Source organism: Cnephaeus nilssonii, assembly GCF_951640355.1.
Source record: "Cnephaeus nilssonii genome assembly, chromosome: 4".
Taxonomy (NCBI): Eukaryota; Metazoa; Chordata; class Mammalia; order Chiroptera; family Vespertilionidae; genus Cnephaeus; species Cnephaeus nilssonii.
The window spans coordinates 32631417-32654804 of NC_137075.1; the positions used below are offsets into that span (position 1 = coordinate 32631417).

At 53.0% G+C, this 23388-nt stretch overlaps 3 protein-coding genes across 8 annotated transcripts in view; 2 read left to right on the forward strand and 1 right to left on the reverse strand.

Annotated features, from left to right (window-relative positions):
* The first annotated feature begins 35 nt into the window (after positions 1-35).
* Positions 36-7555, forward strand: AP1G2 (adaptor related protein complex 1 subunit gamma 2). Of its 2 annotated transcripts, none has more exons than XR_013813427.1 (22): positions 36-100; positions 507-711; positions 1138-1262; positions 1384-1525; positions 1646-1742; positions 1907-1983; positions 2102-2197; positions 2610-2690; positions 2989-3087; positions 3224-3279; positions 3446-3559; positions 3700-3840; positions 3925-3979; positions 4062-4184; positions 4817-4906; positions 5015-5142; positions 5401-5505; positions 5824-5947; positions 6032-6167; positions 6702-6825; positions 6918-7017; positions 7218-7232. XR_013813427.1 is itself a non-coding variant. In XM_079768953.1 (22 exons), the coding sequence occupies exons 2-22, from the start codon at positions 508-510 to the stop codon at positions 7502-7504; spliced, it is 2358 nt and encodes a 785-aa protein (XP_079625079.1). In that variant the 5' UTR covers positions 36-100; position 507; the 3' UTR covers positions 7505-7555. The 2 variants fall into 2 exon arrangements, 1 of the variants encoding a protein (XP_079625079.1); XM_079768953.1 differs by lacking the exon at positions 6702-6825 and adding an exon at positions 7403-7555 and having other exon boundaries at positions 6854-7017; positions 7218-7316.
* A 134-nt stretch (positions 7556-7689) lies between these two features.
* On the reverse strand, positions 7690-11366 carry THTPA (thiamine triphosphatase). The gene is made up of 3 exons (XM_079768955.1): positions 10983-11366; positions 10039-10591; positions 7690-8530 (listed from the first exon to the last, which is right to left on the reverse strand). The coding sequence occupies exons 2-3, from the start codon at positions 10583-10585 to the stop codon at positions 8385-8387; spliced, it is 693 nt and encodes a 230-aa protein (XP_079625081.1). The 5' UTR covers positions 10586-10591; positions 10983-11366; the 3' UTR covers positions 7690-8384.
* Positions 11367-14133: 2767 nt separating this feature from the next.
* The window catches only part of ZFHX2 (zinc finger homeobox 2), a 34409-nt gene continuing 25154 nt past the window's right edge, over positions 14134-23388 (forward strand). For 2 of the 5 annotated variants that reach the window (XM_079768509.1, XM_079768513.1), the window contains exon 1: positions 14134-14548. The gene's annotated coding sequence lies outside the window, so the exon portion shown is untranslated. Of the gene's footprint in view, positions 14578-23388 lie in introns of all 5 variants that reach the window. The other 3 variants (XM_079768510.1, XM_079768511.1, XM_079768512.1) reach the window with 3 other exon arrangements.

Genomic DNA, 23388 nt, shown 5'->3' on the forward strand with positions numbered 1-23388 from the left:
GGGGGCGGGGAGAGGGAAGGACCAGACGGAGCACCAACCCCGCCCGGCCCTGCACCAGGAAACGCCTGGGGGAGCGGAGCGGAGCGGAGACGGGAGCCAGGTGAGGCTGGCGTCCGGTGCTGGGGAAGCCGGGGCCCTCAGGTGTGAGCGCCGGGAGGAATCCCGCGGGAGAAGCGGCGCAGCGCCCTGCAAGGAGAGGCCTGGCTGGGCCAGGGATGGGGAACCAGGTGGGGCGGAGGGGGGCAAATAGGCGGGGTTCCACCGCATGCTCAGTAGGAGCGGGTGCAGGGCGGGGACGCATGCGTAGTGGGGGGTCGCCGCCGGCGGGGAGGAGGGGGCGGGGTTTGGAGACTTCCGTGGGGAAAGGTGAATGGAGGCTCAGTTTCAGAGTAGCTGTGGGACCCCGGCCTTCGGGACCTGGGCACAGGGCAAGCCCGGGCAGGAAGGCCAGAGGCGGTGACAGCCCTCTCCATTCCCGGGCTGTGCTCCCCCCGCGCCGCCCCCAGGATGGTGATGTCTTCGCTGAAGCTTCAAGACCTAATCGAGGAGATTCGAGGGGCCAAGACCCAGGCCCAGGAGCGGGAAGTGATCCAAAAGGAGTGTGCCCACATCCGGGCCTCCTTCCGCGAGGGGGACCCTCTGCAAAGGCACCGCCAGCTGGCCAAACTGCTCTATGTCCACATGCTGGGCTACCCCGCCCACTTTGGACAGGTACTGCTCCCGGGTGCCTTCCTTCTGCGTTTGGTGAGGGAGGCTGGTGGGATAGGGTCTTGGACCTGCTCGCCTATTTGTGCTGCCCCTATTTTTTAATTCTACAATGTTCCAAGCCCTCACAGCATGCGGCACCGACCTCCTTCCCCATTGCAGTCCCTATTGGTCATCAGGTGGACGGAACCCTGCATTCTCTGGCCAGCCCCGTTCAGGGCACCTCCTCGCCTCTCCCATTCTCCTCAACTTCCTTTTCTTGAAACTACCCACCAACTCTGAATTTTCTAAGCCTCTCCTTCGGTTGAAGGGAGAGTGGGGGGATATGGTGCCCTGAGAAGGTAACCTGGTGTTTAGGAGGAAGATAGAAAAGGGATGTTGGTGCCTCCAGTTTCACTCCTGTCCCTTCCGGGTCTGCCTCTTTCCCTATAGATGGAGTGCCTGAAACTGATCGCCTCCCCCAGGTTCATAGACAAGAGGGTGGGCTACCTGGGGGCCATGCTTCTGCTGGATGAGAGGCAGGATGCCCACCTGCTCATCACCAACAGCATCAAGAAGTGAGAGCTTCTGGAACCAGGGAGATGGGAGGGTGGGGAACTGGGGACTCCCAGGGCGCTGCCTGCTGTAGGTACTGGAAGGACTGGAGGCTTGACTGACGGTCCTCCCAAAACTCTGTAGCGACCTGAGCCAGGGTGTTCCGGCCGTACAAGGCCTGGCCCTGTGCACTCTGAGCACCATGGGCTCTGCTGAGATGTGCCGGGACCTGGCCACTGAGGTGGAGAAACTGCTCCTGGAGCGAAGCCCCTACGTGCGTAAGAAGGTGAGATGGCGGGACTCTAGATACTTGTCCCTCCGGAAACTGTCCTGTGTGCCGTATGGCAGAGGTGGGGGGCCCATCCTGGCAGACCCCTGTCCTCTCTGAGCCCCCTGACCTCTGCAGGCTGTTCTGACTGCAGTGCACATGATCCGAAAAGTCCCCGAGCTCTCCGACACCTTCCTCCCAGTTTGTGCCAAACTGCTTCACGAACGTCACCACGGTGAGACCCGGGGGCTCCCCATCCCCTCCTCAGCTCTGGCTGTGGCCAAAGGCGGAAAACGGGACAGGAACCGTAGCTCACCGGGGAAGGGTAGTATGTGCACACACACGGTAGACTCTCCTGTGCCCCTGGCCCACCACTCACTTCCCCTGCCCTGACACCAGGCGTCCTGCTGGGCACCATCACGCTGATCACAGAGCTCTGCGAACGAAGCCCTGCCGCCCTCAAGCACTTTCGAAAGGTGGGCTGGCGAAGGGACAGGCCCTGGGCCAGGAAAAGAGGGGCAGTGGGGTTGGAATGGGGCTGCTGGTTGAGGAGATGAGGAAGGCTGCCCCGATAAGGCTGTGCCCTCCCTCCAGGTGGTGCCCCAGCTGGTACAGATCCTCCGGACTCTGGTGATGACGGGCTACTCCACCGAGCACAGCATATCTGGAGTCAGTGACCCCTTCCTACAGGTGGGCTGAGCTTCTCGGCTGTATCCCTGGAACAGAGAGCTTGGCAGTGAGCCCGTGGCCAGGGGTCACCTCCCGGAGAACACTTTGGCTCAGTTAGTGTCTTGGGCAGGGCAGGGTGGCAGGCACAGGGCTGCCCAGGTCATCCGAGGACCAGTGCAGGGAAGGGATGCCTAAAGGTCAGAAAATCCAGTTTACTAACAGTAAAAAAACAGCCTGTCCCCAAATCCGCTGGCCTCACATATCTCCGGGTCCCCTTCCAGGGCCTACGGGACCCGTGCCGCGGAGGCAGAGGGACAGGGAGGCTCTAGGAAACCCTCCAGACCCTCCCAATGCTCTCCTCAATGTCAGATTTTTCTCCTCAGCCCCTTGGCTCCTTACCCTAAGAACCTCTCCACCTTTAACCCAAACGCAGGTCCAGATACTTCGTCTGCTTCGGATTCTGGGCCGGAACCACGAGGAGAGCAGTGAGAGCATGAATGACTTGCTGGCCCAGGTGGGGGACTGGGGAGGGGCGCTGGTTAAGTATGTTGCTCTGTGATCCCACCTGGGCAGCTCTCACGTGGTAACTCACCATGAGGTGGCCACATAATCGGGTCTCCGTTTCCCTCCAGACTGTGATATCCATGAGGGACACAGCCTGTCTCAGTATGGTAGCCCCTGGCACATGGTGTGTGGGGGCTTAGGGAACTTTGTTAGCTGGTTGAGGACTGAATGACATTGTGGAGACCTTCCAGAGACTTGAGGAGAGGACAGGGCCCATTTTACATGCATCTTCTGTCCCATCCACTCAGGTGGCCACTAATACAGACACCAGCCGAAATGCAGGCAGCGCGGTCCTGTTTGAGACTGTGCTCACCATCGTGGACATCCGCTCTGCAGCTGGCCTGCGGGTACCATCTCCTATACCTCCCCCTGTGCCCCCCCCCCCACCCCAGCCGGGAAGACAGGTCCTGTGGCCGGCAGTCCCCACTCCTGAAGGAGCAGGTTGCTCCTTCCCTAATTGTCCCTGACCTCTGCCTCCCATAGGTTCTAGCTGTCAACATCCTTGGCCGCTTCTTGCTCAACAGTGACAAGAATATTAGGTAAAAATGCCATGTGTCTGGCTGGGTTGTGCCACTGAACCCTGGCCCTCTGCCCTACTCCTCCCAGAGTCTCCCAATTCATTCTGATCCCTGCACCCAGGGCAGGATGGTGCGGGGAGGAGGGCTGCGGGCCATGGCGTGATGGGGCCTCTCCCATTCTGTTCAGATACGTAGCCCTGACATCGTTGCTGCGACTGGTGCAGTCTGATCACAGCGCGGTGCAGCGACACCGGCCCACTGTGGTGGAATGTCTTCGGGAACCTGACGCCTCTCTCAGCCGGTGAGCAAGACAGAAGGCCCAGCTTCTGGTGGCCGAGATGTGGACCAGCTCAGAGCAGCTGGAGTAAGGCGACTAAGGCAGGTGCTTGGGGAAGAGGAGGGCCTAAGTTACCTCGTAGAGACACATCTTTCTCCTGGCAGGCGGGCCCTGGAACTGAGCCTGGCTCTGGTGAACAGCTCCAACGTGCGAGCCATGACACAAGAGCTTCAGGGCTTCCTGGAGACCTGCCCCCTTGACCTGCGGGCAGACTGTGCCTCAGGAATCCTGCTGGCTGCAGAGAGGTGAGGCGACCGGTGCCCAGGAGGCAGAGAGGGTGGGGTCTGGGGAGGGTCAGTGCTGGGACGGAAATGCCCTGTGTCCCCTAGGTTTGCCCCAACCAAGCGATGGCACATAGACACCATCCTGCGAGTGCTGACAATGGTGAGGCAGGGGCTGGGCTGAGAGAGCTGGGCAGGAGTGGGCAGGGCTCGCCACACTGACTTGGCCATGTACACTGCTCCAGGCGGGCACCCATGTTCGGGATGACGCGGTGGCCAACCTGACCCAGCTGATTGGCGGGGCCCAGGAGCTCCACGCCTACTCTGTGCGCCGCCTCTACAGTGCCCTGGCACAGGACATCTCCCAGGTAATGTTTCCACCACCCAGACTCCAGGCTGCCCAACCCTCCCAGCCAACTGCTCCTTACACCTGGTTCCCAATGGTTTTCCCCTCAAAGTCATAACTTTCTACTTAGTGGAGGACATCCTCAAGGGCAGAGCCCTGCTTGTGGTAAGAACACCTGGACTTCTGTCCTGGATCTGGTACCCACTGGCTGCGTAACCAGATGACTAATGTAACTTTCTTTATGTTGGCACACTCAGCTTTCTACCCTGCCCACCTCCCGGAACTGTCTTGCGGATCAAATGAGATCAATCAAAGCTCTTTATGCATGTATTTGGGGCTTTTTTATTACTTAAATGCTGAGTGAATTAATGGATGCCAGTCAGTATCTGTAGCCCTCTTTCCATATATTAAGTAGGGACCCTCACTTCATCCTTGCTGTACCCTTTGTGGTTTAGACCATGTAGTTCTGACGCTTGGCCACCAGAGGGCAGAGGACGCCCAGGAACCAGGGCAGTGGGGGAACAAACTAACATAACTTGCTTGTGCCAAGGCCCTTTCCTTTACCCACCCCTCCAAACCCGAAGGGATGTCACAGGGTCTGGAAGTGAGGAGGGGACCCAGACACTGGCCCAGCATGTTTCTTACCCTACACAGCAACCGCTGGTGCAAGTGGCCGCCTGGTGCATTGGGGAATACGGGGACCTTCTGCTGGAGGGGAGCTGTGAGGAAACTGAGCCACTTCAGGTGAGACCTGCATTGAGGGTACACTGAGGAGGGACTTGTCGGGGAGGGCAGGGCTGGCCCAGGGTCACTACCTGTACCTCCACCCCCTCCCCCCCCCCCCCCGCAAAGGTGGAAGAAGAAGAAGTGCTAGCATTACTGGAAAGGGTGCTGCAGTCCCATATGTCCCTGCCAGCCACCCGAGGATACGCCCTCACAGCCCTCATGAAGCTTAGCACCCGGCTCCGTGGGGACAACAAGTAAGAAGGGGTCCCAGCCCCTCCCAGAGACCCTCTTCTCGGTGCCTCCAGTGACAGTGTCCCTTCACGGTGCCCACCAGTTTCTGAGTTCCTCTCCAGGCACACACCCCATTACCCCCAATTCTTAGGTTCTTCCTTTTGAGCCAAGTATCATGGGCATCGCCCTGCTCTGTGGGGCCTCTCCCTTCCCTGCCACATCCTGGGGTTGAAGGGCAAGGCAGACTGCCATTCCCCCTCACACACCACCCTGTGGCCCAGCCGCATCCGCCAGGTGGTGTCCATCTATGGAAGCTGCCTGGACGTGGAGCTGCAGCAGCGGGCTGTGGAGTACAACACACTCTTCCGGAAGTACGACCACATGAGGTGCGACGGGCAGTCTGCCCCAGCATAGAACCCAAATCCCTGCCCTCTCCTCAAATGCCCTCTTCCCAAAGTCCCTTTCTGGGTACCAGGGTCACAACCTCACTTGTGCCCTCCTCATCCAGTTCATTGGAGCTAAGCTGGCTGCCAACCCTCCTTGCTCACCTGGAAACCATCAATAGTGTGCCACCTTAGGAAGTCAGAGGGGCACTTCCAACCCTGTGTGTCCAGGGCTCCATGTTCCTCCTCCTCCTGCCACATGCCTCTTGTAAAAAGTGCAGGGTCCACCCAGAGGGACACACCTGCGTTCCATCCTCGCAGGGCGGCCATCCTAGAAAAGATGCCTCTTGTGGAACGAGGCGGCCCTCAGGCTGATGAGGAAGTGAAGGAAAGCCAAGAAGCAACCCAACTTTTGGAACCAGCCCCTGTCCCCACAGAGCCCCAGGTAAGGAGGCCGGAAGCCCCAGTGGGGAGAGGACTTGGTGGGGCTTCCATACCTAGCCCTGATCCTTCTGCCCTTTCCCCACAGGCCTCAAAGCTCTTGGATCTGTTAGATCTCCTGGATGGACCTTCTGAGGATTCCCAGCAGCCTCCCCCTGTGGATTCCTCTCCAGAAGGCACTTTAATACACCTGCTCGACCTTCCCTGTGCCCCCCTAGCCCCAGGTAAGCCTCAGTAAAAGGGAGATGTCGGGGGGGTGGGGCGGAGAAGGGGGAGGTATAGAAATGTGTTTCTTCTCTTTAGCCAAGCACTGAAGTTCAGGTACCCTCTTCCCTGCTGTGTTCCCCCCACCTTAGTAGGTAAAAGGGTTCTGGCATGTACTCCCTTCCTAGATAGCCTTCAGTGTCTTCCCTTTGTTCCAGATGTCTTATCCTGGCCTGAAGACCCTGTTTCCTCCCTGGCCCATCTCGTATACTTTCCTACTACCCACTCCACTGACCCCTCTTAGCTCCTCAGACCCTCTCACCTCAAGCCCTTGGCAATGCATGTTCTTTTTACATGGAATATTCTTTCCCCAGCACATCAAATGACTAGCTTATTCTTACTCATCAAGCCTCAGCTAAAATGTCAGGTGCTTCCCCTGCCACTCCTATTTTACCTGGTTCCTCCCAGTTATTCTGGCCTAGTTTATTTCCTTCTAGCACCAATTATAGTTTGTGATTATCTTGCTTTTCTTGTTTATTCTCTCCCCCAACTAGACTGTCAGCTCCAACTTCTTGCCCACTTTGTCACTAGCATCTCAAGCAGTGCCCTGCACCCAGTTGGTGCGCACTTAAATTTTGTTGAATGGAAGAATGAATGAACTCATCGTTGGTCCATACAGTAAGCTGCTTCTCTCTTTCTTCTCTAGCTCCCATCCCAAATCTCAAAGTGTTTGAGCGGGAAGGACTACAGCTGAATCTGTCTTTTATTAGACCCCCTGGAACCCCTACTTTGCTCTTAATCACTGTCACTGCCACCAACGCCTCAGAGGGTGATGTCACCCACTTCATCTGCCAGGCCGCTGTGCCCAAGGTTTGTAGAAGACCAGGATTCAGAGGTGGCCTGGGCACTCCAGGAGAAAAGGCCAATAAGTAGAGGAGGTGGATGGGAAAGAGAATGAGATGAGAAGGGAGTGCCATGCAGAGATGATCACTTGGGGAGTTATGGGAAGAGGGTTGGAAACTATTGGGTGTGCAGGGCTTGCCTGAACCTGCCCCATCTCCTATGTTCAGAGTTTCCAGCTGCAGCTACAGGCCCCCAGTGGAGACACAGTCCCAGCACAGGGTGGCCTTCCAGTGACCCAGATCCTCCGAATCCTCAATCCTAACAAGGTGAGCGCCAGGAGCCTCCTGTGACTAAGACCAGGGAAGGGAGAAGTCATCTGTGCTAACCCTGGTTTCCACTCTCCTATTCCTAGGCCCCCTTGCGGTTAAAGCTGCGCCTCACCTACAACCACTATGGCCGGTCAGTGCAGGAGATCTTTGAGGTGAACAACTTGCCTGTGGAGACATGGCAGTAACTCAGCCTCCACTCAGCCTGAAATCCTCTTGAGCCCCAGACCCCTGGGTTCCCAGGTTCTTGGAGCCTACATCTGAGGACTACCAGCAGGTGGCGCTCTGGTCCTGTGGCTTGCCATTGCAAAAACTGGAGGGGGCCCACCCCTCTCCCCGACAAATGATGAAAGTCCAATAAAGCCTGAGGGAGTGAGTTATATTTGTATATATTTGAGGTAGAAAATATATGAATAACAGCAAAGAAAAAGTCTTAACAGGAAGTATGTACCCTTGGTCTCAGGAATCTGTTTCAACAAAGAAGTGTTTTCTTTCTACCGCTCTCTGGGCTGGGGAACAAATTTGACCCCACAGGAGGCACTTTACCATTTGGGCCAGAGCAGGGCACAGTGGCAAAATCAAACCAGAATTTCTAGATTTCCAATAGGGATTCCCACCCGTATCCCCAACCTGCCGCTATTCCCCACACCCCAAGGCAGGGAAATCCCTGCTGCCTCCCCTCATCTCTAACTCAGCTGTAAGGTGGTTTAGGAGCCGCTGGCAGAATCAATGGCATCGACCAAGGGAAGGGGGGTGGCAAGGGATTTTCCTGTGCTTAACTACTGATCACGGCTAAGTGGAAATCCTATAAACACGAGCGGAAATCAATGGAGGCTGCTTAGCGGCCAGGGGAGAGGGGCGGCCCACAGATTGCATCTGACGGATGAGGGAGAGGAGGCAGCCTGGGAGGGCTCCACAAGGATAACTGAGGGTGGCGTGAAGGAACGGGCCGGGCTGGTGAGAGAGGAGTCACGCTGGAAAGGGAAGCCAGGAGAACAGACAAGTGAGGAAAGGACTGAACCCCATTAGGCTCAGAGTTCTCTTCTCTGTTGCTGAGGAAGTGACACCTTAGCCCAGGCTACTGTCAGCATCATTAGTCCCCTCTGGCTTCTCTCTGGAGCTGTGTACTTCTAGCAGGCGCTGACAGACCTGAGGCCGGAAACGCTGTAGGTACACGATCAGCTTGGAAGGTGCCCTCTCCTGTGCCAACACACCTACAGGCAAAAGGAGAGTAAGAGAAGCAGAAAGAGCTACAAATGCTTTGAGTCTACTCCCTGCCCACACAGCCGGACCCCCAAGTTGTTTCCAAGGCAGCCCTGGGATTAAGAATGCCAGCCATCCAACCCGCTTGTATAACCCACAGCCCACTCCCTGATTTTGGAAGTGGGGCCTAAAAGGGCCACTTCTGGCAGGAGTGGGGCTGGGAAACCAAGCATGAGCTCCTCCTCCAGCAAGGAGAAATGGTAAAGAGGCACTTAAGCACCATGAAGACAGAGGGGGCCTGAGTAAACTTATTTCAGTATATGGCTCCTGTCCCCTAATTAAGATTAAAGTTCATCTAGACAGGCCAAAGCTCATTAATTTGGTAATGAGGCACATGTAGAGATGCACACAGAGAGAAACTGAGGGATGTAGAAAGAAAAGGAGAGCCCTAGCCAGTGTGGCTGGAGCACTGTCCAGTGCTCGGAAGGGTCACAGGTTCAATTCTGATCAGGGCACATATCCAGGTTGCAGGTTCAATCCCCGGTTGGGGTGCATATGGGAGGCAACTGGTCAATGTTTCTCCCTCACCCTCTCCCTTCCTCTCTCTAAAATTAAAAAGAGAGAGAGAGAGCCGAAACCGGTTTGGCTCAGTGGATAGAGCGTCAGCCTGCAGACTGAAAGGTCCCAGGTTCAATTCCGCTCAAGGGCATGTACCTTGGTTGCGGGCACATCCCCAGTAGGGGGTGTGCAGGAGGTAGCTGATCGATGTTTCTAACTATATCTCTCCCTTCCTCTCTGTAAAAAAATAAATAAATAAATAATATATATTTAAAAAAAAAGAGAGAGAGAAGCAGCTATAGCAATAGGGTGGGACTCAGAATTTTAGCCTCTATGTGGTGGAGCCATGATAAGCCAGTGTCTTATTGGAAGTACCTGACGGCATACTGGGCACATAACTAGGAACTCAGCGTATGTTTGCTGAGGTGTGAGAAGAGCTTTCAAGGGCTGTAAGGCCCCATGGGATGCACAACCCCATACTTGTGTGGACGAACTGTCTACAAGGTCACTAAGCTTAGGAACAGGAAAAACCAAAGTCTTCCAGTGCCTGCCCCAGTGGTCTCTCATAAATACATTATTGCTTTGTTCTGAAAGCTAACAGGACAAATTAAGTGAAGATCTAGGTAGTTGTAACAATGAGGAGATAGGAACTGGGAGATGGGAGGATGAACTGAAGGACTGAAGCAGAGAACTGACAAATGGAACTGAAGACTAGAGGTCTGAGAACTAAATCAGAATGACAGATAGATTAGAGACACTTGGCAGAATTAAATCAAGATTAGAGCACTACTACAAAAGAGGAAAGGGGATGTGATAGAAACCTAAGAAAACTCAGTCTTCTAGAAAGTTGCTAAAACAATTCCCATTAGAGAAAAAACTCCAAAACCCTCCCTGAGAACTGGCCTAATGGGTACACCCAGAAGAGGAACAGGGAAAGCACAGAAGGTTCTGTCCCCCTCACCAAGCATGCTGCTGAGCTTGTTGATCTTCTCTAGGGCAGCTGGGACTTCGGCCTCCTTGTGCACCAGGGCCTCTATTTCACCCACAGCATAGCCAAAGTCGGCTGTGTCCAGGTCCACCCTGAGCGGAAGCTCCTCTTGATCAGCTCTGGAAAGCACCAGTTTCCAGGCACTACGATTAGTCACAAAACTAGCTACTTCCTGCAGTCCCAGTGGGCCCAGCACAGCAGCCACACCCTCAGCCCCCAGGACTTCAGCCCCCAGCACCTTATAGAGCTGGGCCACAATTTCAGGCTCAGCTGTGAGTTCCATGTACACAGTGTGGGGTCCAGAGACACCTGCTGTTTCAGGACTTTTGAGCTCCCAACCACTGTTTTCTCGCTGTCGCAGCCAGTAGTCAGTCCGCATGAGGTTCAGCTCAGGGGTGTCATAGTAGCTGTCTCGGAAGGTGACCCGGTGCTCCAGGGTGCCCCCCAACTCCTGCAGCCGTTCTTCTGTTTCAGGCCCAGGAACGAACTTGCGCTCCACCTCAATCAATCCCTGGGCCATTACTACCTGCAATCAGTCAATAAAAAATTATTTGCTGACCTCCCAAGGGTGCTCAGCCTTGCAGCGTGACAGCTCAGCAAAGACGCCACACACCACCACCACCACCACCACCACCACCACCACCACCACCCTTGGAAGAACTTATGAGACACAAACACTGTCACAGAATCTCTGCTGGTGCTGCAGCCCTTTCTCCCCGCTCTGTGCTGGAAGCCCCTCCTTCCCCCCCTCTCCCCCCCCCCCCGCCCCCCGTCTGTCTGATGTTTTAAGACTGTAACAGTGACAGGTCTCCAGTAAGATCCCTTGCATCGCTGAAGATGTCCTCAATCCAAAGGGCTCCCTCAAAAGCAGGCCGCATGGCCGGTGCCCCTTCAGCGCTCCCCACACACCTCCTTACCCTGCAGGCCGGTGGCTCACTGCCCGGGTGACCCCGCCGACCAGCCCTCCCCAACCACAGCGCGGTCCAGAAGAGCCTCGGGTGTCACCTCGAAGCCCGAAAGCCTCCCTCTCGCGGGACCTGGAGGTGGGGACGAGAGCCCACGCCACGCCGCGAGGGATGCCGGGAACAGTCCCTGGCCCTCGACCTCGGCCCGGCTCTGCACCCCGGACCGGTCCCAGCGCGAGCGGCCATGTTAGGCCGAAGTAGTAGTGCCACGGGCAGGCCGGCCCGGGAGGCCTGCTAGGGTTTAAAGGGCCGGGACCTCCGCAGTGAGAAGGGAACGGGGCCGTCCCCCTGTGCTTGCTCTTCACCCCCGACCTTTCCTGGATCCCGCGGAACGGCCCGGTCCGCGCTTCAGGCTGAGCCTGGCATCCTGGGGCCAGGATGCATGATGGGAGATGTAGTTCCAAAAGGAGACTTTGCCCCACAACCACCACCAGCACCGTCGCTATGGTGGCTGCGAATAGTGCCAAGGAGACTATCTAAAGTTGATCGGGGGCTGTGGGGAGAGTAGGGTGGGAGGAGCTGAGGCCCCAGTCTGGTCTCCAAACCCCTCCCTCCATAAGCAGATGGGCCTGAAATACACGCCACTCATTCAGACACTGTTCAGCAGATACACTAGTATTATTGACTATTGCGGGGGGCGGGGGGCAGAGGGGGGCACTAAATGCAGGCCACTGGCAATGGGCTGATAAAAGCATAACTAAGAACCCCAGCTAGTTTGGCTCAGTGGCTAGAGCATCGGCCTGTGAACGGAAGGGTCCTGGGTTCGATTCTGGTCAAGGGCACATGCCTGGGTGTTGGGCTCAGGGTGTGTGGGAGGCAGCCGATCAATGATTCTCTCTAATCATTGATGTTTCTGTCTCTCTGAAATTGTTTGTTTGTTTGTTTATAAAGCATAACTAAGACAAGCTTAGTTATTCTGGAGTTTTTCATACCTCAGCATGAGTGTCCAGGGTAAGGATGAGTGGGAAACTTTCTGTCTGAGGAGGAAGTGATATTTTGGATGGGAATTAAAGACGTAATGGGATTTCAACAGTTGGAGACTCAGATGGAGACAGGAACAGCTTGAGCAAAGACTCAAAAGCTGGAGAGCACCTGGCCAGTGTGGAAGGAGATGAAGCTAGAAATAAGTTGTGGAGCAGGTTGGAAAAGGCCTTGAGTGCCAGACTGAGGAGTATGTCACTGAGTTTCCAATGGGCACTGAGCAGGTTTTGTCCGGAATAGGAGAGTACTCATGGTCATTTAAAATACAGGAAGACATGGAGGTGGCCCTTTGACTGCTTTGGGAAATAAAATAACCCTCCTGCTCCCTAGTCCCTGTGAGGACTGTGGTTACCTGGAGGAGTCAACTGCATGCTGGACCCTCTGGATGTGGTGGCTTGCTGAGGAACAGTGGCTCTTACCAACTCCTGGATTCCCTTCTATGATTGGCGAGAAGTGCTAGGTTCTCAACACCTGTCCTCTCCCAGCATGCTTCTGAAAACACATGAACCCAGTAAGTACTGGGGGAGGACACTGGTTTACAAACATGGTATTTTGATCTGGGATGTCTTAGATGCACCCACCCCCCAGGACCCCCTGCCCCTGCCATGACAAGTACCAATGGGCAGGGAGGGGAGGACCCCAGCCACTAACTCCTCTCACTGGCCTGCTTTTCATCTGTCCTTTGCCTTTCAGTTTTGTTGTCAAGGGGAAGAAGACCTAATCTCTTCCCTGAATTATAAAACCCAATTCCAGTGGGCAGAGGAGCTTAACGGAAAAGAACGACCAGATTTGGGAGCCAGATAGACCTGGGGTAAACTCCCAGCTTCACTTTTTGTTGTTGTTAATTCTCACTCAATGATACTCTTTCCATTGATTTTTAGGGAGAGTGGAAGGGAGGGAAGGGGGAGAGGGAAGAGAGAAAGGGGGGGAGAGAGAGAGAGAGAGAGAGAGAGAGAGAGAGAGAGAGAGAGAGAGATATGAGAGAGACAAATCAAATTGATTGGTTGCCTTCTGCACTGCCCCCGACTGCCCCTGACCGTCCTACCGGGCCGGCTGAGGATGGAACCTGCAACCCAGGTACGTTCCCTTGACCAGGAATCAAACCCACAACTCTTTGGTGGTCAGGCAGACGCTCTGATCATTTGGCAACACCGGCCAGGGTGCCAGCTTCACTTTCGAGGCGTTTGGCTTTGGGCAAGCTACTCTGCCTCACTAAACCTGTTTCTCATTGGCAAAATGTGGACTGCCTCACAGTTATGTGTGAGGATTCACTGACACCCTGTCACATGCTTGAGATTCCGAATGTTAGTTTCTCCTTGTTTTCTCCTATGAACTCCAGGGTTTTTATTTTCTTTTTAAAGAGTAGACTATAGCAGCTAAGGCAGGCCCTGGAGCCAGACCGCTTGTCACTTATTAACCCACCATGTGACCTGGGGCCAGCTAATTAACTTGTTTGTGCCATGGTTTCCTCAACTGTAAAATGGGGACTAGTTGTGAGGATTAAATAAGTTAATATATGGAAAGGTGCTTGGAACTGTCCCTGGCACTCCATAAATCTTAGCAATTATTGTTATTATAATAGCTCTGGGGACTCTGTGATGTGTGTGTGTGTGTGTGTGTGTGTGAGAGAGAGAGAGAGAGAGAGAGAGAGAGAGAGAGAGAGAGAGCGCTCTCAGAGACTCCAGAGTAATTGCTGTGGAAGAGGATGTTCTAGTATCCAGTTGGAAGGGAGGGGCTAATAAGGCAGGAAGAAGGAATGGAAAAAGAGGCCTCGGGCGGTTCTGGGAAGCTGGTAGAAGCCAGGGCTTGCTCTAGAGATGATTTAAAACAAAACAAAACACACATATGGTTTCGTAACCCGAAAGAAGAAGAGAAGATGAAAAAGTTTAAAGGAGCCTCTTTGCAGGCACTGGCTTGGACCTGGCGCCAGAGTCCAGCAGGTGGCCAGGCCCACTGGCGGGCCTTGCCTTGGGGCCTGGGGCCCCTCCCACGGTTCAGCGAGGCTGACGGATTCCGCTCGGGCTAGCGGGCGAGCGGACTACAACTCCCGGCATTCACCGCGGCGGGCGGACCGCTGCACCTGCTCAGTGGGGTCGCCCTGGGAGCCTGGGTATTGATTATTCCATTGTGTGGGACGCCTCGGCTCCAGCCAGTGAATGAGGCGGAGGAGTGAGGGCGAAGAGGAGGAGGAGGTGGGCGAGGAGGAGGAGGAGGAGGAGGCGGAGGAGGCAGGGAACGAGCGAGTGCCCTGGGTGAATCAATGGAAACCCCCTCACGAAGCCGGGAAAACACTTCAGCCGCAGCCAAATAGCATTGATTATTTTCCTTCACTTCCCTCACCGCCGTGAATATATTTATTTATTTTTTCCATCTCCATCCCCGACGCCCCGGAGTGAGCGCTGGAGGGAGGGAGGAGGAGGGGGAAAAAAGGAATCAACACATCGGAGAAGTCCCTTCCAAGAGCCGCCCCCTCCCCTCCCCGCCTCGCGCTGCTCGGCGGCCGCGGTTCGACTCCCGTCCCTGCTTCCAGCTGAGGTGTAAGTGCATCGATTTCCGATGCTGCTGGGTTGGTTGTGTTTTTTTTTTTTTTTTTTTCGTTGTTTTTTTTTTTTTTTTTTTTTCTCCTCTCCCTCTCTTCTCCTCTTCCTTGCTCTTTGGAAGCTTGAGACGGAGGGGAGAGGAGGCGCTCGGACACTGCCGCTGGAGGGCACGGAGAGGGACTGGAAGGGGCTGGGGGAGGGGACACGGACGGACGGACAGACAGACCTAGAGCCTGAGGGGAAAAAAGGAGCAGGGTTGTGGGAGGGAGAGGCTTGCGAGCGGGGATGGGGGAAGAGAGAGATGCAGGGGTAGAGGAGAGACGGGGAAGGGAAAGACATAGAGGTTGAGGCTGGACTGGGAGCCAGCCGGACAGACGGAGGGTAACGCGAGCCTAGACGGACCGCGCCGAGCAGTGTGGGGAGCAGGGATCCCCGAGGGAAGGGGAGGCCGGGTGAGTGCGAGGGCTCGGAGCTGTCAGCCCGGAGGGGCCTGGGTCTCGGCGGCCCCCCCGCCCCCCTCGCCGGCGGCCGGATGGGGGAGAAACCGTGGCAGGCGGGTGGGCTGATGGATGGGGCTAGCGCGCTGTGGGTGGGGGTGGGTGGGAGGGGGACGTAGATACCCTTAATCTTTGATCTTCGTTTTTGCCTGAAGTTGAGTTGGGTTTTTTTGTTTTGTTTTGTTTTGTTTTTGGAAAGGTGCGAGGTGAGGGGAGCCCACTGCTACATTCAAGGTGAAGCGTGCCTCTCCTGCCCCCTGAGTCTCCATCCGCTGCCTGCCCCTCTCTCTGAGTGGCCCTGTCGTTTTGGAGTACTTGACCACGCGTTGTCTCGCTGTGCCTGTAGCACAGCTGATCCCTGCCCATGTGTCCCTACCTCTTGATTTTGCCATTCTTCACCTCATTCATTCCCCACACCCATCCGTCTCTGGGTCTGTATGTCACTGTCTCCGCATGTGAATTTGCCATCCAAGTGATCCTCTGCCTGTGCGTCCCTGCCACCATGTGTCATGCCTTGGCTGCCTGACTGTTCTGCCCATTTAGGACTCCATGCCCTCTCCTTCAGGGTCCTTATGGCTTTCTCTGGCCTTTTCAGGCTTCCTGAGAGTTTGCTTATCAGTCATGACTGTGGTAGTCTCTGGTCAGGGGCCTAGAAGAGCAGGGGATGGAGCAGACATACCTCCCCAAGGACTCCTTCCGGGGCCTTCCAGCAGGGCCAGAACAGCCTCCATGTCCGCCTTCGCTGGGAAGCTTTGGGACTTGCTGTTGCCTTGTTGACTGTCCCTTCGCCATGTGTCTGTCTCCCCCATCAGGACCTCACCTCTGGCCTGTCAGCTGCCTCTCCAGGCGCTCCCCACCACAAACCTCCTCTTGCTGACTCGATTTTCCTCCATACCCTCACTTTACCATTGTATGTTTTTTCATTTCCCCATTTTGTTTCACCCCCTTTTTTTTCCTTTGCCGTCTCCCATGGTCTCTCTTGCCTATTTTCCACCTTTGTTCCCATAATCTGTGGTCTTTCTACCTTTTCTCCTTGGTTACTCTAAGTTCCTTTTATCCCTTATCCTCTCACCCAGCATTTTAAAAACCCCAGCCGCAAAAGGTACCAGAGAGCAAGGGTCTGGAGGTTGGGAGTATGGTTTGTGAAGGCACATAAACAGGCCAAGAAATCAATTTAATGGGTTTCCAGGGGCATATAACCCCTTCACCAGACAGGGCCATTATGTCCGTTAACTGTCAACTGTGATTTTGGCAGGGGACATTCTCTAAGACTCTGAGCTCCACCCTGCTTGGTTGCCCCTTATCCTTCAGTTTATTCTAGTAGCTTCTTCACTTTCCAGTTCGTCTTCATCCTGCGGCCCTGCTATGATCATGTTTGGATTCAGCATGCTTTCTTTTGGAGGCAATTTTCATTAGTGTGACAAAAGCTCTTATGCAGAGGGCCAGGTTCATTCAGCCTAAAGAATGGGAAAGGTGGATAAAGAATCTGGAAAGTTTACCTTGTTTTAAGCCTATCATTGTTTTCCAGACATCAGGATCTTAGAAGGATTATAAAAGGAAAAGGTAGATATGGACAGAAGATGGAAGATTTCAGAGATGAATAGAGTTTCAGAAAGGAAGGAGAGGCCGGCTGCAATAAATGCGTGGGGTAGAAAAATGCAAGCCATGAGGAATGTGCAAAGGAAAAGAAGAAAATCCATGTGGAATGAGAGGCAGGGGAGGAACCAATGGGTGATTAATGAAAAACTAGGAGAATGAAATGGAAAATGATTTAATAGCAGTACAGAAGGAAAGAAATGATAGAATATTCCTAAAGAGGAGGTCACCAGAAAAAAGCAATATGAAATGAATACAATGGTAAAGTGGGGGAAGGGAGAAATTGGAGAATAAGATGAGTGTAGTACAAAGAAGGTAAATGGAAGGCAAAGGAGGAGTGCTGGAGCAGATCAGAGCTGTACAGAGCTTGGTAGGAGGAAAGAGGAAAGGGTGAGGTATCAAAGGAAACAAATGCTTCTGGTGTGAGAAGGACACAGCATGACGGATGCAAGGAGAGCACTGCAGGAGGGGTGATTTGGAAAAAAAGGGCTGAGTAGAAATACCACTGGGCCAAGCCCCAAAAGAGGAAGATGCCAAAGGAGAGGGAGAGAGAGGACACAGAGCTATCTGGTGAAGAGAAAGGGAAACAGAGCCTCACAAGCATTATTCCTTTGGCCAAATCATTCAGACCCCACCACAGGCCTTTGCATTTCATTCCCAAGCCAGGGGAACACAAGCAAAGAGATGAAAAAGTAGAATTTCTATTTACTTTAGCTGACAGGAACTTGACTCTTTCTAACCCCCTGAGAACCAAAGACCTCAAGCCTCTGATGTCATAAATTGCTGGTGTTGCCTTGACAACCTGACAGGGTTCCTCCCTCCATGATGTCAGAGCGGCTGGTGTTATCTGGAGGCACATAGAGGAACAACTTGCTGCTTTGCTGGGGAGCTGTACACTTACAGGGCCGGGGCCTGAGTCAAATCTGTAGGATTTCTGAGTCTGGTAGCATGACCTTGCCTTCCTGGAGCTGTTCCTAGCTCAGAATGAGGTCTTGTTTGTGAGTGCTTGAGGTTTGCTGGGGGGACGGGGACTTGGAGAATGGGATAGTAGGATTGAAAGGCAGGCAAGGAAGAAAACTGGAAATGGCAGTTACAGAATGTGAAAGCAGGGCTTTGTGAGCAGGGAGGAGACTTATCAAAAATATAAAATGTACCTCTTTGGGTTTAGGAATGAAGACTGAAGCTGGAAATGCAGAGGAGCAGGGGTCAGAGCTGTGTGAGAGTGTAAACTGATGCAGGAATAGAGAAAAGGGAAGGATTCTGAATTACCAGGAGGCACAGCATGGTGGAATTTGACTGTGGAGAAAGAAAAAAATGGGACTCTGAGTCAGACAGACAAAGCTGTCTGGTGAGAGACCTAGGGTTAGTCCTGATGGCTATATGAGCAGGGGCTGCATCTGTCTAGTTTCTTACTGTTTTCCAGCACCTAGCATGGTGTCACCTGGAAGATGTTTAGTAAATGTCTGTTGATCAAAAATAGAGTTAAAGGAAGAGGCTAAAGGAAAAAGTTGCTTGCCTTCCTCTCAATTCACCCTTCAGGCCTAAGTCTGCATAAATGGGCAAGTTGGGAAATCAGAAACTGGAGGAAAGGGCTGGAGGAGCATTAACTGAGCAGCTGTGAGATCTGAGAGGGCAGACTGGGTTAGGAATACAGTTGGAGGCAGCCAGAGTGGACTCTAGGGGCTGATCTGGGAGTCTTTATAGAAATAATGGGAGGAAACATGAATGGATAGTCTTAAGAGCCCAAGAGAAAGATGCAGAGGCGGGTAGAAAAAGAAGGTGGTTTCCAGAAAAGGTTGAGACTTATTTCCTAAGACAGAGTCGGCAGATTTGAATTCAGAGTAGCATCCCCACCCCACCCATCCCCAATCATGGAACCACAGTTGAATCAGTCATACCCATATTTATACACTGGTCACAAATAAAGAGTTCATAAATAAATACTAAGCCCCCCCTAAACACTCTGTCCTAATCCAGGCAATTACAAGGAAGTCAGCATTGGCCATGTGGGCCAAAAGGCAGAAAGAGGCACAGCCCTGGATGTGAGGAACCCTGTGGGGATGGCCTTGTCACTGACTGCCTGTTGTTGAATGAGTTCAGAAGTATCTAGGAGAAGAGGGGGAGGCAAGAAATGTAGAACTCACCACAGCTCAGGGAAATCTGAAGACAGGGGAAGTCTAAATAAACAGAAGCCATAGAGAAGAGAGCTGCACTGGGTGGGGCATTATAACCTGTCCTGTTCCTCTGGTGATGAGTCAGAAAGACCCTGAATGGGTTGAGGGCTCTAGGGAAAGCAGGAAGAGAGTGAGCGAGCTGGGGCAGCTAGAGAAAGGGCTGGGGGCTGGGGGCCTGAAGGGAGGAGAGTGGCGGCGGGATGCACTGTCAGCGGCCACCGTGGACTTAGGCAACTCATATTTTGCAGCAGGCGACAGGCTGTCGACACTGCAGTCCTTTACCTCACCGTTAGAAACTCATTTCATTGATTTTTCCATCTTTCTTCTCTGGCTTCTCAGTCATCCCACCACTCACTTTCCCAGAGCCCCTTGCTTCTCTGGGGAAAGCTCCAGGGGACCACCTGCCCCCCCTTCCTCCACCCCAGGCTGGTCAGACAGGAGTAAAAGATTTAGAGGTGCCTTCTGGCACTCTGAGACAATCCCATTGGCTCTCAGTGTCGCCCTCATGTAGGAACTAGTCCCGAGCCAGGGCTTCCGTGTATGGTTGTTCAGGGTGTCACCCAGTTAAAGGGTGACAGGGCAGAGGTCCACTTGCTCTCCTGTCACCAAGGTGAACCACTGGCATGTGAGCTGCATACACCTGGAGGAAGACATCTTTTTCTAATTCCTTCAGCACCCCTCAAAATGTTTTTTTCAAAGTCAAATGAGAGAGCAGGAGCTCGCCTGTGATTTGGGCAGGGATATGGGATTATGCTTCCAGCCTTGAAATTATAGCAGGGCCACCCACTGGAATGGTCCTTATTAGCAGGGCAAAAGCAGCAAGAGAAGAGGTTATAGGTGTGCAGCTTCTGTCCTAGGTAGCATGTGCAGTCAGTGGGGCGAGGTAGGTGTGGGGCAGAGATCTTTCCTTCCGGTGTGGACATTTCCCTAGTGCCTCCTCCAGTCACAGCCAGCAGCCCTCAGCTTCTCCCATTGGGGCTGGGATTGGGCTGAAGGTCAAGAGTCAATTGCCAGTCATTTGGCTTCTCAGTGAAGGAGGGCAGAGGGTGGGACGGGAGTGTTGGATTGTGTTTCCCTGAGGAACTGATGTTCCAGCCTCGAATTTTTCATTCCTTGTTTTGTTGGTGACTGCCCCCCACCTCAGCCTCAAGCCCAAGGCCCCCTGGTTCTGTCCTCTTCCTCTGGTCGCGGGGAAGCTGTTTAATCTGGAGCCCAGAGTCTTGGGTCTTGGTTGTCTGAGTGTGGATTCCGTTGCTTCCCCTGACATCGCAGTTATTTTCCTTTCTCTCCAGCCACTTCCATGTTCTGCGTCACTGGCCTGCTTGGGTTTTAAATGCCTCCAATCTCTAGCTTTTTTTTTTTCAGGCTACGAGGTTTCTGAAATCTAGAGTTAAATCCTGGTGCTTTAGGGAAAGGAGTGCATTTGAGGTTAAGAAGAGAGAAAAAAAAAGGAAGGCCAAGAAAGAGGTTCAAGATGGATGGGGCAGAGAGGAGTGGGAGAAACCAGACCCGCAGAGGATGACAAGGAGAGGGAGTTTAAGGTAAAAACCATGTGACTTCCAGCCGGGAGAGAGACTGAGAGAAGGCCACAATTTAAATGAAAAAGGAGAAGGAAGGGAGGCTGTGAGGATTGTGAACCACTGGAAGAGAGGGTCCCGGAGCCTGAGCCCCTGCAGGGAAATGAAGACCAGGAGGACGAGGACCTGTGTGTGCGGGGGAGGCCTGACGCGGCCAAGGCAGGCGGTGGTCTCAGCCTCCTTGTCAGCCCTGAGTTCAAGCTGTGCTGGCTTTGACCTTTGTGGGAGGAACCGAAGTGGCAAATTAACGACAATAATGAAGTCACTGCTCCTTGTTTGTCTTTGCTGGTTTCCCCCTTGAGATTTGTCCTTTGGCTTGACGGGGCAACGTGGGGGTGGGGAGGGACAGCCGCAGAGGAGGGCGGGGGAGGGGCACGGAGATGGGGGCGGGGAATGAAGATGGGGAGGACCGACAGACCTGCCGTAGGAAGAGGGAGGTGCTGAGGGAAGGGAAGAGGGACAAGGGATGGAGGAGAAGAGAGACAAGGGAGACGCAGAAAGAGGAGGAAGGGGAAAGAACAATGGGGAGCAGGAGAGGGGAGCTTGGAAGGAGCAGAAGAACAGCGGGCAGAAGAGGTGGACTGGGGAAGTGGCAAACGGGAGGGAGAGAACGTGGCCTGGGCTGAAAGAGCTGCAGCTGGCGGGGCCAGGGGGCGGGGCCTCATCTCCATCTCTAATGGCTGTGAAATGAGGTTAGCTCCATTAGAGGCAGTGAGAGTGTAACGAGATCACACTCATTAGGGCTGGGCCATCCCAGTAATTACCACCACCCCAAACACGCCCCCGCCAGCCGGGCCTCTGAGCACAAACAGGCACTAGGCAGCACACTCACGCAGGACACCCCAGGGTACCCCACCGCTGAACGGAAGCCCAGAGCCCACGCGGGTATCACAGGCCTTCGGAGGGAGGCCCAGCGCCATGTCTGAGAGACAGCACCTTCCTAACCTGGAAGAGGTACTAGACAGGGCTACACCCAGGCCCTCAGCCACAGGCACCATCAAAAAGCAATAAACATACACGGACACCCTAACTCAGGAAATAAGGCATGTGGTTGAATAATTATTGTTTTTATTAATCACATACAACGTGCCAGTCTCAATAATGATCATCTCAGTGGACACAGCTCCGTGAGGAACTATTTTCGCATTCTATATATGAAGAAACAGGCTTTAAGTAACCTACCTGAGGTCATTTACATAATAAGGAATAGAACTAAATTTTATTCCAGATCTGTCTGGCCCTTAAGGGCTGTAGGTTTTTTATTTATTTATTTATTTTTGTTAATTCTCACCCGAGGATATTTTTCCCATTGATTTTTAGAGAGTGGACGGGAGGAGCAAAGACAAAGAGAAACATCCATGTGAGAAAGACATAGCCATTGGTTGCCTTCCACATGTGCCCTGACCAGGGCCAGGGATTGACCCTGCAACCGCTGTATATGCCCTTGACCGGAATCGAACCCACTACCCTTCAGTCTGTGTGCTCTGAGCAAACCGGCTAGGGCCTAAAGGCTGTGTTTTTTATACCAAACCACTTTGATGAGGTTCATATTCTGTTATGGATTCACACTTGTAGACTTTCAGTTTTAAGAGACATCACAAATGAATATACGCATCATCAGTCAAATAACGCAATCTTTTGTATCTATTTCTACTCACCTCAACCCCAACACACACACGATGGCCATGGCCCCTGCATAAACTAATGTGGATGGCGCCCACTGGAGTTGCACAAAGCGGTAGGCCTGTTCTGGCCAAACTTACACTAAGAAACTAACAGGGAGACTGCCATCTAACACCCTCAAGCTCAAAGAGTAGCAGGACAGTACATATGCATAAGGGCAGAGTAACAAACTCAAAGTCTTCATTCAAAATGCATGCCAGCCAGAGTTTAGAAGCTTACAAATTAACCCAAGAGCAGAGCCCTGGAGTCAGGCTACCTGAGTCCAATCTTTTTATTTATTTTATTATTTATTTTTTGTTCTGAGTCCAATCTTTTTTAAAAAAAAAAAAAATTTATTTTATTTTTATTGATTTCAGAGAGGAAGGGAGAGGGAGAGAGAGATAGGAACATCAATGATGAGAGAGAATCATTGATCGGCTGCCTCCTGCACATCCCCCAACTGGGGATCAAGCCCGCAACCCGGGCATGTGCCCTTGACCAGAATTGAACCTGAGTCCAATCTTGACTCTATTTCTTTCCAAGTGTGAGACTTCAACATTACTTAACCCATCTAAGTCTATTTCCATGTTTTTAAAATGGGAATGAATAACTATTTTGTCAGATTGTAGTGGAGGATTAGGTGATATGATGCTTGCAGGGGGCTCAACACAGTGCCTGGCATATGGTAAACATTTAAAGATGTTATTTTATTACTAACTAGTTATTGTTGTAAAATATTTAAATGGAGTCATTACCATCACAAGGGGTCATGTAGAATCAAAGAACCAGAAGGATTTATTTATGTACACGGTCACTTACAATGGTTTCCTTCCAAATAATTCTAGAAGAATTGCATGTGATGCCTTTGAAGCTCAGGGAGATCAAGGTCTTATACAGAGGTCCCTGTGTCAGGATCAGATAAGATCCTGAATTTGAATTCAAGAGTACAACTTCCTGTCCCTCACTCCAAATGCTTATGTAGAAGAAGGGTTCAGAGTTGGCTTTGTGTTGTTGTCTAAGCCTGAGTCTCTCCAGTGCTCTACACTGCTGTCTTAATACTGCTGGCCTCATCCAGGGAGATGCATGGGCAAGATTCTCCACTCCTCCCTGGAGCATACCTCAACAAAGCCATGCAAATGTGGAGGGATGTTCAGATCTCAGGTTGTGGTTTTAGCCCATAGCTTCCTTTTTACCCTTGTCTGCTTCCCTGTCTACTCCTTACCCATCACCCATAGTCTTCCTCTCGGCCTCTTCTCCTCACACCTCATCCAGTTCCCTCATGCCTTAAGCATCTTGCAAGTTGTAAGACACAGCCTCCTTGCTCCATCCCT